The 13,075-nt window shown below is 51.8% G+C and overlaps 3 protein-coding genes across 3 annotated transcripts; 2 read left to right on the top strand and 1 right to left on the bottom strand.

The window, feature by feature from the left end:
- Positions 1 to 3,760: 3,760 nt before the first annotated feature.
- Positions 3,761 to 4,975, top strand: HRG_11345 (uncharacterized protein; the record flags this gene model as incomplete). The annotated part of the gene is made up of 2 exons (XM_044869815.1): positions 3,761 to 4,144; positions 4,199 to 4,975. The coding sequence occupies 2 exons, from the start codon at positions 3,761 to 3,763 to the stop codon at positions 4,973 to 4,975; spliced, it is 1,161 nt and encodes a 386-aa protein (XP_044715077.1).
- A 468-nt stretch (positions 4,976 to 5,443) lies between these two features.
- On the bottom strand, positions 5,444 to 6,361 carry HRG_11346 (uncharacterized protein; the record flags this gene model as incomplete). Its single annotated transcript, XM_044869816.1, has 2 exons — positions 5,444 to 5,890; positions 6,005 to 6,361. The coding sequence occupies 2 exons, from the start codon at positions 6,359 to 6,361 to the stop codon at positions 5,444 to 5,446; spliced, it is 804 nt and encodes a 267-aa protein (XP_044715078.1).
- A 386-nt stretch (positions 6,362 to 6,747) lies between these two features.
- HRG_11347 (gpi16 subunit, GPI transamidase component domain-containing protein) lies at positions 6,748 to 8,555 on the top strand (the record flags this gene model as incomplete). The annotated part of the gene is made up of 2 exons (XM_044869817.1): positions 6,748 to 7,486; positions 7,546 to 8,555. The coding sequence occupies 2 exons, from the start codon at positions 6,748 to 6,750 to the stop codon at positions 8,553 to 8,555; spliced, it is 1,749 nt and encodes a 582-aa protein (XP_044715079.1).
- Between the last annotated feature and the right edge of the window lie 4,520 nt (positions 8,556 to 13,075).

Genomic DNA, 13,075 nt, shown 5'->3' on the forward strand with positions numbered 1-13,075 from the left:
TATAAGTATAGCTATATTACTACGTAGTATATATTAATATAACTTTATAGCTAATATAAAAGTATAGTATATAATAATAGTAAAGATAAATATAAAGCTAAGAAAGGCGAAATCTCTTATAACTATATCTTATATTAAGGGGACTACTTATTATAGACCTAAACTTACCTTATAGTAAATAAAGCCTAAGAAAAGGTAAGGGAAAACTACTTATAATAACCCTAATAGTTTATAAATACCTAGACTTATACTAAGTAATAAGTACTACCTACTATCGAAACCTAAGGCGTTCTTAAATCGACCCCGGTTTAAAAGTAAGGATTAAATAAACTACGCTAAGATAAAAAGTTAAGCTTAAGATACCCGCCGGCTAGTAGGGCTAGGGAGGCTAAACTAAGTATAAACGATATTTATAGGTATAGTAGATAAAGAAGAGCTAAGAGATAAAGCGCCTCCCTCCTTATATAAATAACCCCTTTTACCTTAACCTTACTTATATATAACTAAAAGTACTATTTTAGAATATATAAAAGAGATATAAGCTAGCTTAGTTAGCGCTTTACTATTAAGCTAGCTTTAACTTAATAGTACTATAGGAAGTAAAAGCTATACTAAGAGGCGGGGCCTTACCCCTTAAAGCGGCGCCCTATAGCTTAGTTTATAAGGAGGGGAGGTATATACTATATATATATAAAAGGCTTAGGCTAAGGACTTAGTTGCCTTAGCCTAGACTAAACTAAAGCGAGGTGATTTTTAGGGATAGTACTAAACTATAAATAATTTACTTACTACTAAGGGCCGCGAGGGCTAGAGCGTTATAAGACCTAAGCGTAATTAAACTAAAGTACCTTATAATAATAGTAAGAGACTTTAATATTTATTACTTATTCTAGGATAGATATAATAAAACCTTAGATAGTATAATATAACTTATATAAGAGGCAATAAAACTATAACTTAAACTCGCTACCTTAAGAGGAGAGTATATAAGATTTTTCTATAGCTAAAGAGATAGTACTATTAACCTAGCTTAGGTAACCTTAAAGACTAAGATATAATATACTAAGCCTAACCTAGACCTAACTAAGTTAAACTATATCTCTTAAACTATTATATTATAGGTTAATACTTAAGCCTAGGCGCTTAAACCGGCCCTAAGGTAAAAAGAAGTAAAAGTAAAGCTAGTTAAAGCTAAGACTCTATCCTAGCTAAGACTATACTAGCTAACGCTCTAAACGCCTAAGGATATTAACTAGGACCTAGACTATATCTTTACTACTTTAGTATAGATTGCGATAGCTATAGTTCCGTCTTAAAGGCGAGTATTACTTAAGGGTAATATTTAGTTTACCTTAAAGGTAGGAAGGGCAATAAGGGAGGCTAAGAAGGTAAGGAGGAAGTATAAGTAGGAAAGAAGTAAAGCGAACTAAGAAGACCTATATAAGGCGTTTATAGCTTAGAAGCGGACCGTCTATAAAGTAAGGTAGGCTTATTAGCGCGAGTTCTTAAAGGAATTTAGCGCCGATAATACTAAGCTTTAAAATATAAAGAGGTAGATAGTATATTAATAGTTACGATATTACTTAAGGTAATATAATATTATATTAAATAAGAGCTTTTAATATATAATAACTAGTATTATTCTTAAGGGATAAACCTATTAAAGGGTTTATATTAATAAATATAATAAAGTATAGTTTAAGTAATAATAAGTATATTATATTAGTAATAAGTTAAAGGTTATAGACTATAAACTATAATTAAGTAATTAAGTAATTAAAATTAAAGATAAGATCGTAATAAAGATTATTATTATTATTAAGATTATACTAGTAACCTATCTAAAGGTATCTAGAACTTTAGCGTTAAATAGGAGAGAAAAACTAACGTACTTAAAGGAAAACCCTCCCTTCTTTTATAGCTAGTCCGCCCTTATACTAAGTCGCGGTTATAATATATAAGAATCTTATACCGGCTATCTTAGGTATTATTATAGTTAGTCGGAATTATATTAGCCCCGCTATAAAGTAACCTTAGAAAGTAACTCCTTTATATACGCGGGGTATTTAGCGTTAATCGGTAGTATAAGCGTTTTTAGTTAATAGTTAATAGTTAATTATATAATTATCTCCGACCTTATCCTATAATAGTATCTTTTTAGGCTCTACCTTATTTTTCCGCTATAAAGCTTAGCGGGCTATTTTTTATTAATACCGGCCTTTAGCCGGGCCGGTAGTTAGGTTATCGCACCGGCTTTGCGCTATACTTATCGAGTTACTAGTATCGGCCCTAGGTTTTTATTTTCCCGGTTAAGGGGCCTAGACCGGGGTTAGGGGGAGGTCCTAATAAATTCGTCGCTAGGTCTAGGTAGGCGAGGTCTAGGCCGGCCTACTTATAGCGGGGCTAGACTACTAGTATATTTATAAGCGCTTTTAGAAGCGCTAATTAGCTAATTAATAAGTAGGTTAGTATAGTCTATTAGTCCGACTAAAAATTAATTATGCCCTTAGCCGGATTTAAACTAACTCTAGCGTTATAGTTAGTAGGCTTCCTAGGTATATAACTACTATACTATAAGGGTCGTAATAAAGATTATAATAATTATATTAAAAGCTATCGAGCTATTTATATAAAGGAGTATTCCGTTCCTTCCTTATATACTTCGAGAGCTTCCTTAGATCGCCGGGAGCACGAGGTAATCCTATTACCTAAGAGCGCTAGAGCGTTAGAGCGATCCTACGATCCTAGCTATAGAGCGTTAAAGCGCTTAAGTAACCCGTCGCTCTAAACTTAATTAGCCCGTCGGTCCGTTTAATATTCCTTGCTCCCTACGTTACGTGTCCTCGTAATATATACTAGTCCCCCGCGGTTCTCTAGACCGTAGTTATAATAGTAGGGGTATAATATAAGGGCTTTTGCTTAATATTGGCCTAAACTAAGGTCTAGGCTAAGTTTATATATAAGCGGCCTTTATACTTATAAGGGCTAGGCTTATACTTCTCTTTCTTTTTCTTTTTATAGATTATTAACCTTTTTTTAATAGACTATACTTAAGCCTATACCTTTACTTACTTTATAATAATAACTTATAATAGTTAGACTTTTATACTTTTTTATACTTTATATATATATATTTATAGATTTACTTATGAACTTTATTTTTTTAAGTAAGATAATATAATTTATACTTTTTTTAATATAAAGACTTAATAGCTAGTAATATATAATTATTACTTTAGCTCTTTTAAAGTTAGTTTATTATAAATAATATAATTTAAACTTTTTAATATAAAGACTTAATAATTAGTAGTAGTTATAAAAGTAAGACTTTAAAAGGAAAAAAGCTAAGTTTTTAAAAAAAATTAACTATATAAGCTTAGCTTAAAAAGCTAAATAAGTAAATATTATAAAAAGTAGCTAAAAGGTATTAACTTTATTAATAATATAATTAAAGGGAGCTTTTTTATAAGTAGAAAGAAAAGAAGTTAAATTAATAACCGACTAATAAAAAGTAAGATTTAGTAACTAATTAGAGTGCGGTATTTAATTATAGAGGGAAAATTAATAGCGGCGTTTTTACCCCCGGGGGAAACTAATAGAACCTTTCGTTGTTAAAGCAAACCACCGCCTCGTCTCTCTTAGCCTTGCGTTGTCCTGCTTTGCCTGTCCAGACTAACCTTTATAGTGTCTTCCTCCCTTTCTTTACTCGCCTCCTGAGTCTTGCTTGGCTGCCTCTTGCTTTCTCCTCAATACGCCAGCCATGGAGGACCAATTTGGCGGCCGTACGGACGATGACCTCTTCTACGACGACTTTGAGCCCGTCGACAATGCCCCCCTTGTTGCAAACGAAAACCGCCAGCCCCATGCGCCCGTGCCAGATGTAGTTCCCACTGCGTCGACGGCAGCAGGAAAAGCAGTAGAGAGAGCACCAGTTGTCGCTCCCTCTCCGCACCAAGGACCAACGATGGCGCCAACATCTACCCCCGTCCAACCATCAAAAAGATCCCTTGCTTCGTCCCGCTTCGCCGATAAACCCGCGGCGACGACGCCGGTCGCCACTGCCACTGAACCCGCCATCAACGAAAGCACAGCTACCGACGATTCCCCAGGAAAACATATCTCCCCGACGGCATCAGCGTCCCCGGTAGACGCATCCGTCGCCTCGTCCTCGGGCGACCACCACCACCATCACCACAAGCCCCCCCGCGCCTCGTCCCAAAACACGGCTGCCAGCGCCGAGGCGCGCCTTAAATCAGGCGCCAACCCACGGCAAAAGCTCTCTGACAATGAGCTTGCCGACAAGATGGAGAGGATGAAGCGCCTCGCCGCTGAAAAGACGCGCAAGTTCCAAATGGCCGAAAAGGACGAGCGCCAACACGCCGAGGCCTATGCCCGCGGCATGGAGGAGGCCCGCCGCCGCCGAGCCGAGGATGCCGAGCGCCGCCGTCGCGCCGACGACGACCGACGCAAGCTCGACGACGAGCGTGCCCGCAACCACGAGAGGAAGCTCAAGGCCATGAGCATTAAGGAGGGCGGCTGGGATGAGGGCAAGGAGGCAGCAGAACAAGAGGCTCGCAAGGGATTTAGAGGCGCCAACGGCGGCGTCAGGGGTTCCAAGAGCAGCGGCCTCTCCGGGAGCAGGTTTGCGCGGGACCCTGCTGACCGGCCCGACGTGGATCGCTTCCTCGATGAACGGCACAGCTCCCGCGGACGCGGCGGTCGCGGTGGCCGCGGCGGCTCGAACATGTCAGGCCGGGAGATGGCCGCGGCGCCTCCGCCCAATCCCGGCAACGCGGTCCCAGCACTTACGACCGACGTGTTTCCGGCGCTACCCACGGGACCGACGAGCAAGAAGGAAACAGACAAGGCGGCCAGCAAGGCATCTGGCGTCTTCGCCCTGTCGTCGCCGCCGGCAGCGGGCGGGAAATGGGACGACGAGATGGAGCTCATGGACGCAGTCGGGAAAGATACGTAACGGCCAGTGTGCTTTAATACCACTGTATAGATCATGGGCGATAGACGGCAAATATCTGTCAATGGCGGATGCACTCGAGGATGTTCTCGGACTGCAAGGATGATTTTGAATGAAAGGCATGGCATGAAAGAGACGCATCAAAGGGCAGAGGAAAGCACGATGCTTTTCAGCGGGGAGCACAACTGCATTATGCATGAACGCCGGTCAGGGCACAAGGGGAACCACATGTCGTATTTCAAGGGGTATTTTTGCCGCAAATACTCTGTCCCCAAACGCCAGATCCCAAGCCGTCCTGCCCTGTTGTGGGCGTATCCACACGCGGAGGAAAACCAATGTACTTTTCCAGACGCCCTCACCCATTCGATGCGTGTTTTTTGCCTCGACGGGCCTGCTCCCTTTGCTCCTGTCCCTGTGGTTAGACAGCCCACGTCGGGAGCATGATTCCTGGTCCGTTGTCGCGAGCGTCTACTAGCCGCTGCGATGGCCCCTACCACCTCCCTTGTAGCCTCTGTAGCCGCCCATCCCCTTGGGCCCGCGGGGGCCGTCTTCGTCCATGAGGGGCTGTTGGCGCGCTCGGCTCTTCATCTCCTTGGGGAACGACTCATAGGCCTTGCGCATCTGGGCGTAGCCCAGGTGCATTTTCCCGTAGAAATGATCGGCCAGGCGACGGTCGTTATCAAGGCGGCTGAGGTAGGCGCCGCAGACGTCGCAGACCTGGAGCTTCTGGTGGCCAGAGGGGCCGGACGTGTCGGAGAGCGCCTTAAGCTCCTTTTCCTTATCCGCCTTTGCCTGGGCCATGACCTTGAGGTTGAACCATTCGTCAATGGCGACGGACACGAGGTCCTGCTCGGTGTAAACCTGGATCTCGTGGAGGCCGCTCTTTATGTTTTCTTCGAGGTCGGCGATGCTCTCGAGCTGGGGAGGGGGCAGAGAGAGTGGTGAGCGGCAAAAATGACACGTGCTTCAGGCAGGGGAGCAAGTGGTTGGCCGGAGCGGGCGTCCAGGAGAGATGGAAGCGAGGGAACCTACCAGCTCATTGGTCTGGCGAATCTCCTCGGGCGTCTTTTCAAGGCGCTTCTGGGCAGAGTCGATGCGGCGATTGCAGTCGTCGAGGTACTTATGGAGGTCGCGGATGTAGTCATACTCGAACCCATGCCTCTGCTTCTCGCGCTCAGGCAGGGCCTCATACTCGACCTTGAGGCCGTCGGCGTGGACCTTGCCGCAGGGCCCAAAGTCTTGCTTGGTGTTGGTGAAGAGGTCGTGGGGGCAGGTGCCGACGAGGAACGAGCGGCAGACCTTGGGGTCGTCCAGGGAAAGCTGGGACTCACGCGACGTCGCGGAGCTGCCCATGAGCTGCTCGAGCAGCTTTCTCTGCTCTGCCGCCATGCCTGGCTGTGCGTGTGGCGCGACCGACTGCGGCAGATGGAGAGAGGCCGATTAGGCGGGAATGGGTTAAGTCCTGGTTGGGTCGCCGACGAGGCCGAGGAAAGGGGGGCTGGTTTTGCCTGGGGTTGATGCAGTTGATCAGCAGTGCCCAGACAGGATAGATACCTAATGAGTCGCCACGGGCGTACCGTACCGGCTGTGAGCAGGCAGGAATTCTGCCGCCCGTCATGCCACACCGCCTTTACTGTAAATTCGGCTGCCCGCATAGGTTCCTCGGTACCCACCTGGCAACAGCAACCGTCCAGCCTGGTGACAACTCATCCGGGCTGGCGACGCGACTGGCAGAGAGACATGCGCATGCATGCAACACGATGCGTCACCCATTGATGCTCGTCGTCCCGGCGCTTCTAGCCGGCCTCATTGTCGCCGCCGCCGACTACCACGAGCGTCTCACCCTCCGCCCGCTGCCGCTGTCGGCGCTCCTCGCCAGCTTCAGCTTCCGCTCCAACACGTCCCTGTCCGACTTTGAGGCCCACAACTTCCGCCTCTTCCCGCGCTCGCTCGGCCAGATCCTGCAGTATGCCGGTACGCGCGAGCTGCACCTGCGCTTTACCCTCGGCCGATGGGACGCCGAGCGCTGGGGTGCCAGGCCCTGGAGCGGCACCAGGGAGGGCGGCACGGGCGTCGAGTTGTGGGCGTGGCTCGACGCCGGCACCGACGGCGAGGCCGACGCCAACTGGCTGACGCTGACCAACGCCCTATCCGGCCTCTTTTGCGCCTCGCTCAACTTCATCGACGAGACGCGCACCATCCGCCCCGTCATGTCCTTCAAGCCCGAGGGCCATCACTCCGACGCCGCCCTCTCCACCACCCGCCTACTCCACGGCGTCTTGCCCCACGAGGTCGTCTGCACCGAGAACCTGACCCCCTTTTTGAAGCTGCTGCCCTGCAAGGGCAAGGCCGGCATCGCCAGCCTGCTCGACGGCCATAAGCTGTTTGACGCCTCCTTCCAGAGCATGGCCATAGACGTCAGGCCCATATGCGCCCCCGGCAGCCCCTGCATCTTGCAGATGGATCAGACCATTGACATGGTGCTGGATGTGGATCGGTCCAAGCGACCCAGAGGTTTGCATCTCCCAGACGAGGACAACCCAGGTACGACGGTGCTGACCATCCAATGCCAGACAACCCCATCCCGCGACCGCCCCCGAGCCATGAGCTGATCTGCGACACGTCCAAGCCCTATCACGACGGCGGTGCATGCTATCCCGCGGACCATCTGCACGGCCAAGACTGGACACTGTCCGACATTTTTGGACGCACCATCAAGGGGACATGCCTGTTGACCGACTCCAAGACGCCCCCAGTGTGCTTGCAGGTGTCCGGCTCCCGCGACGTCGTCGCCGCCGGCGGCACTCTCGTGGCCGAGGAGCAGGGTGGCGCGTCGCGCTGCTACATACCCGACACGGACAAGGCCGACTTCAACCTGGTGCTGACGACACCCCGGGCGGACGAGGCGCCCGTGTCGCGGGGGGATCTGGTAGAGCCCGAAACCCCTCTGCTATTTGCGGAGCGAAGCTTCACGGGCCACGGGCAGGAGCACGGCGGCGTCCAGGCCATCCTGACCAATCCCAGCGATGCCGAGGTTGAGTTTGTCTACATGGAGTCGCTGCCGTGGTTCATGCGCATCTACCTCCACACGCTATCGACGCGCATATCCTCGTCGTCGACGGCCACAAACGCCTCGTCCAAGATCGTTGAGGAAATCTACTACCGGCCGGCCCTGGACCGCGCCCGCGGCACCCAACTTGAGCTCCTCATGCGCATCCCCCCGCGCTGCACCGTCTTCCTGACCTACGACTTTGAAAAGTCGATTCTGCGCTACACCGAGTATCCACCCGACGCGAACCGCGGCTTCGACGTGGCTGCCGCCGTCATCACCACCCGCGCCCCGCGTGCCGGCCTCAACATCCGCACCACGAGCCTGTTGCTGTACCTGCCGACGCCCGACTTTAGCATGCCGTACAATGTCATCATATTTACGTCGACGGCTATTGCCCTGACGTTTGGTGGCCTGTACAATATTCTTGTGCGGCGGCTGGTGGGCGCGGACGAGGCTAAGAGCCCGAGGCTCAAGGCAAAGTTGCTGAGGCTGCTGGGGGCCCTCGGGAGGAGGCGTAACAAGGCAGAATGAGAGATGGTTACATTAGGGATGTTTGGGTGCGAGAAAACGGATGTAGCATCAGGGGACAAGAGCGTCTTTTTGAAGATGGGTCTGATACAGGTCTGAGGTCGCTGGCCTCGGTGTACATGTAATTTGAGTGGCCCGGGGACTACGGGTCATGCTCGGCTAGCGTCCATGGGCTTCCTCAAGCAACCTCGAAAACATGTTTGTGACTCACAAGGGGCTCAACGGCCAAGGGGCGCTGAGGTGGATTTGCAGGGCGGGAGAAACACGATGGAAGCCTGGCCGAGAGAGGGCCGTCGAAACACGCTGTTTTGTGTGAGCAGCCTCGGCCAAGCTTGCAAGACAGCTGGTGTCTTTCGAAGTTAGCGACGGCGTGGTCGCGGCCCGCCGTAATCCAGGGCTAGGGGATATAAACGCGCCGAGGTGTGCTCTAGACGTGTATACGCGTGTCCCTAGTTGCGGTCCGTTGAGGGCCGCCAGCTCGGGACCGGCGCCGGGGGCCGGGTGGGGCCGGTGCCTCGCACTTGTTGTACCGTAGTAACTGGGCTGACGTGTAACCTGTCGCCCAGTTTTGTCTTGGAGGTGTCTCGGTCGTATTATACGTAAAAATAGGAACCAGTCCCTTTCTAAACAGCATCGGGCCATGTTGCAAACCAGTGCACGCACAGGATTGCCACCGAGATCTCTCGTTCATCATCATCGGCCGCGGAGTCCCGCCTCTCGTAGTCCCTGGGCCATGAAAGAAAGAAGGTGAAAAAGGAGGCACGATTTAACGCCAAGCTGGGCACCCTGGGCATATGGGGACTATAATTGTACCGTGAATAGAGAATAGGTATGTAGAAAGGTATGCAGTTGGCGTGGGAGCAAGCTGTTCCTGCATTGCCGTCCACGCTCGAGCATTCCATGCTGCTGCTCCTTGGGGGTTCCAGGGAGGCCGACCAGTGACTTGCATTGGCTGCTACATACAAATCTACGTCGTGATGGATAGAGGGCTTCCTCATTTCAGGACTGGGAACACAAGCCATATGCTGGCGGTGGCCGCCGTGCCGCGTCGGTGCCTGGCCACAGAGCGTGGCGGAGAGAGGTCCGATCCGTCCCTTTAGGTGGCGCCTGGGCGGGTCGTGTGTCATCCCTTCTTCTTCCCGAGGCCACTTCGCCGAGAATATCGGATTTGCAACGAGGGGGCGCCAAGGGAGAGAAGATGAGTCCCGGTAGCTAGCATAGTCGATCGTCTTTTGTATTAAGTACGGATACAGCATGTCTGAATCAATGCAAAGCGGGTGGGCTATTGTTTCCGTCAAGGAGCACGTGTAAGCCCGGCGACGCTCATTCCTGCTCGAGGCATATCGTACGGTCAACAATCGCAACCTGACGGTATTGATGCAAAGGAGATTGCGTGCAGTGTGCGCAGTTATCTCTGTGCACGCGATGTCATGGATGTTGGGGGCCGTGCATGCACGGTACAGCAATCACCGAGCGGTCCGTTATGCGCCGTGCTCCCTTGGGCCTTGACGTGATGCGTTGACATCTATCCGATGCATTATCGCAAGCACTTTATCCGTAGTTCATATTTACAGTAAGATCAGTTGGCTGGTGACACAGATGTCGACTCCCACGTGTGCCCGTGCAAGCTCGCGGCTTCATGGAGTCCACCACTCCCACCGTCTCAAGTCTCAAAGCAAGCAGTCAGATCAACCCTGCGTCATCATCCCCCCCAGCTTACCGTGGCTGGCTGCGGGCCAACGGCGGCATCGGCGGTCCATTTCGCACTGTCACCTCTCCGCACGCCGCCAGCCTCCCCGCACGGGCCACGGGTGGTCCACGACGGGTGGTCCACAACGGGTGGTCCAGCCACCCGGCCGGCGTGCGGTGACTCGGCTGCACGCGGCGGCTCACAATGATGGTGATGGAGCAGAGGGATACCTCAGCAAGACGTGCGAAGGTCCGAGCAAAAGGCCTCGACTGGTAGAGGTGGTCGGCATCCACGTACATACAGACTAGTTAAGACTATTGCTCCAAGATTGTCGGCAACTACCTCGGTCAAGCGCCTTGCTTTTTCGACATGAACGCGCGTTGGTGTGTCAACTTGGCTTGACTGGATGCTCACTGGCGTTGCCCCGAAGCAAGTTTTCGATGGAGCTTCCATCTATCCGATAGTCCAGTAGCTCTAATAATTAATAGCCTCTCTCCTCCTCTGCTCCGCCTCTCCACACGCACACGCACACGCACACACAACGGATCCTTTGCCCGTGCTCCTAGTCAGCAAGTCCCCGGCTGCCAACTGCCATCAGCGTTTGGCCTACTCCGTAGCGGCGGCGGGGTTGATGCCCCGGCGCGGGGGACACAATGCCCGTTGATGGAGGGATGCATGCCTCTCGTCAACCGCCCATGTCTGCATGTACACACATAGGGAGGTAGACCAGGCAAGTCAATGGCCGGCTTCTTCTCATCAGTGACCGGGCGTCATCGCCTGTTGTTAACTGACCTGGAGACTCGTCGATTTGAGCATCGACTGAGGCATCCCTTGGCCCATGCCGGGAGAGTCCCGAGCTGCCACGGTGAGCAGGCATTATTAGACTTTGCAACTGGCCAGTTGTCGGCCACCCACTCGAGCAGCAACTTCCAGAGTACTGAGTCATGTATTGGTTATGCTGGCCCGCCGGTGGGGAATCCGGCGGAAAGGGTTCCCGGCGGCCCTCCCGTTACAACGCCTCTTCCGCCGGGACATGCAATTCCTCTCGCGCAATTCTTTCCTTCTTTTCTTATAGGACGGACGTGGACGAGGCTGGGGACTCCACCACCAATGGCCGCCTAGAGCCTAAAATTTTGGTGAGACATTTTGCACCGTTCAGCCACCGCGGGCAGTCGGGACCGCGCGCCCATGATTTGCCTCTGACCTTTGATTGGGCGATTGGGCCCTGGCCTGCGTTCTAGCTCTGTGCCGCTGGTCCGTTGCCCGGATGTTGTCTCAGCTCCGCAACTGCTCGCCACCGGCTGATAGCCATCTAGTGATTCAATGACTTGCTTGGCCTTCTGCAGCAACCGGGGTGGGAATCGGCACTTGCACCCCCTCTCGTTTCTCTCTCATGTCCAGGGGAGAGCGAAAGCATTGCATGTCTGTACTTGCGGCTTGTCTGCGTTCCATAGATGGTCAGGCGGCTACCGCCGCTCATAATGGCCCCCAGTGATCCACGCCGCTCTCCATTGTATGGCAACAGGATGTGGACTGTCCAGCGAGTTTCTCCCTTTCTTGGCGATAATCCCTCGCCAAGTACGGAACAGCATGTATAGACGATAGTTTGCGGCCTGAGTCCGTACGCCGGCATACAGTGCTGCACGAATCCACATAGGGTTCGCAATGCATAGCAATACAATGTATAGCTATACTGGCCATGATATATACCAGCGATGTCGTGACTGGCAACTGATGTAAGGGGAGAAGAGCCCACTCTTGCATCCACTCGACTTGCTCCATCCAACGCGCTCTCGCGAGTAGTGATCCTGCGGACAACATGAGCAACACCTCGTAGAACTCCGTCATTGCTCGCCGTGCTCCGTCCAGGTTCCCCATCCATGGACCAGTTTTTCTTTTCTCATCCTGCATGTATAAACAGTATACATGCAAGCACACCTGATAGGCAAACAGGATCGATGAGGCTGGCACGCCGTAAGCACTGAGCAGCAAGCGGCCGATCAAAGTCAGAGTAGCGCGCGCCTCGACCTGCCTGCCTTCGAACCTTGGATCGATCCAAACTCACACTTCCCCCCCCCAGCCCCCCCCCCCCCCTCCCCATCGTTGTGTGGCCCGCCCTCGTCCTATTCTTCCTCCCACACACCTCACCTGCTAGCTACTGTATGTACTAGTAGCATTGGCCGTGGCTGTTCTCGCATCCTCAGTGGGGGCTGCGCATCGCCTTCACCCACCCCGGCCGCTGCTGCGAAGAGATGGACCGGCCAGCCCCTTGTCCGTCATGTCTGAACATAGCCATTGTGACATGGCGTGTGAGTCGCTCCCACGGATCCATACAAGTCTCTATGAACCGTGCCTACGTGCGTGCTTAAGTATATAGAAGAGGGGGACGAAGACAGAAGATCCATCTAGCATGCTGCATGCCTGCCTATCCACCAACTCCGTTCCACTTATAAGCCATCCTCCACGAATACCTGTTGCCGTATACTCGTGGATATTTGAGCTCCCGTCCTCCCTCTCTTCTCCTCTCCCGTCTTTCCTCCTTCTTCGGCTCTTCGCTCCTCCTCGGCCCTGTCCTCTTATCTTCCTCGGCCTCTTTACTCTCAACCATCGGCCATCTTTCTCGACTCCAGCAACTCCTACTTCCTCACCACCCTCGCTCTCGGCCACGACTCCGGCACCTGCCTATCCGCTTCCTCAAGGGATACAAGGCGTGATCGCTTCAGGGCCCAACCCAAACTGATCAACCGACAAACCCCCGCCGCCTGGTCAAATCACTTGCAGCAACAAGTCGGGCCATCGCTACAGGAATAGCACTCCGTTTCATCGCCAGCCT

Source organism: Hirsutella rhossiliensis, assembly GCF_020360975.1.
Source record: "Hirsutella rhossiliensis strain HR02 chromosome Unknown scaffold00020, whole genome shotgun sequence".
Lineage (NCBI taxonomy): Eukaryota > Fungi > Ascomycota > Sordariomycetes > Hypocreales > Ophiocordycipitaceae > Hirsutella > Hirsutella rhossiliensis.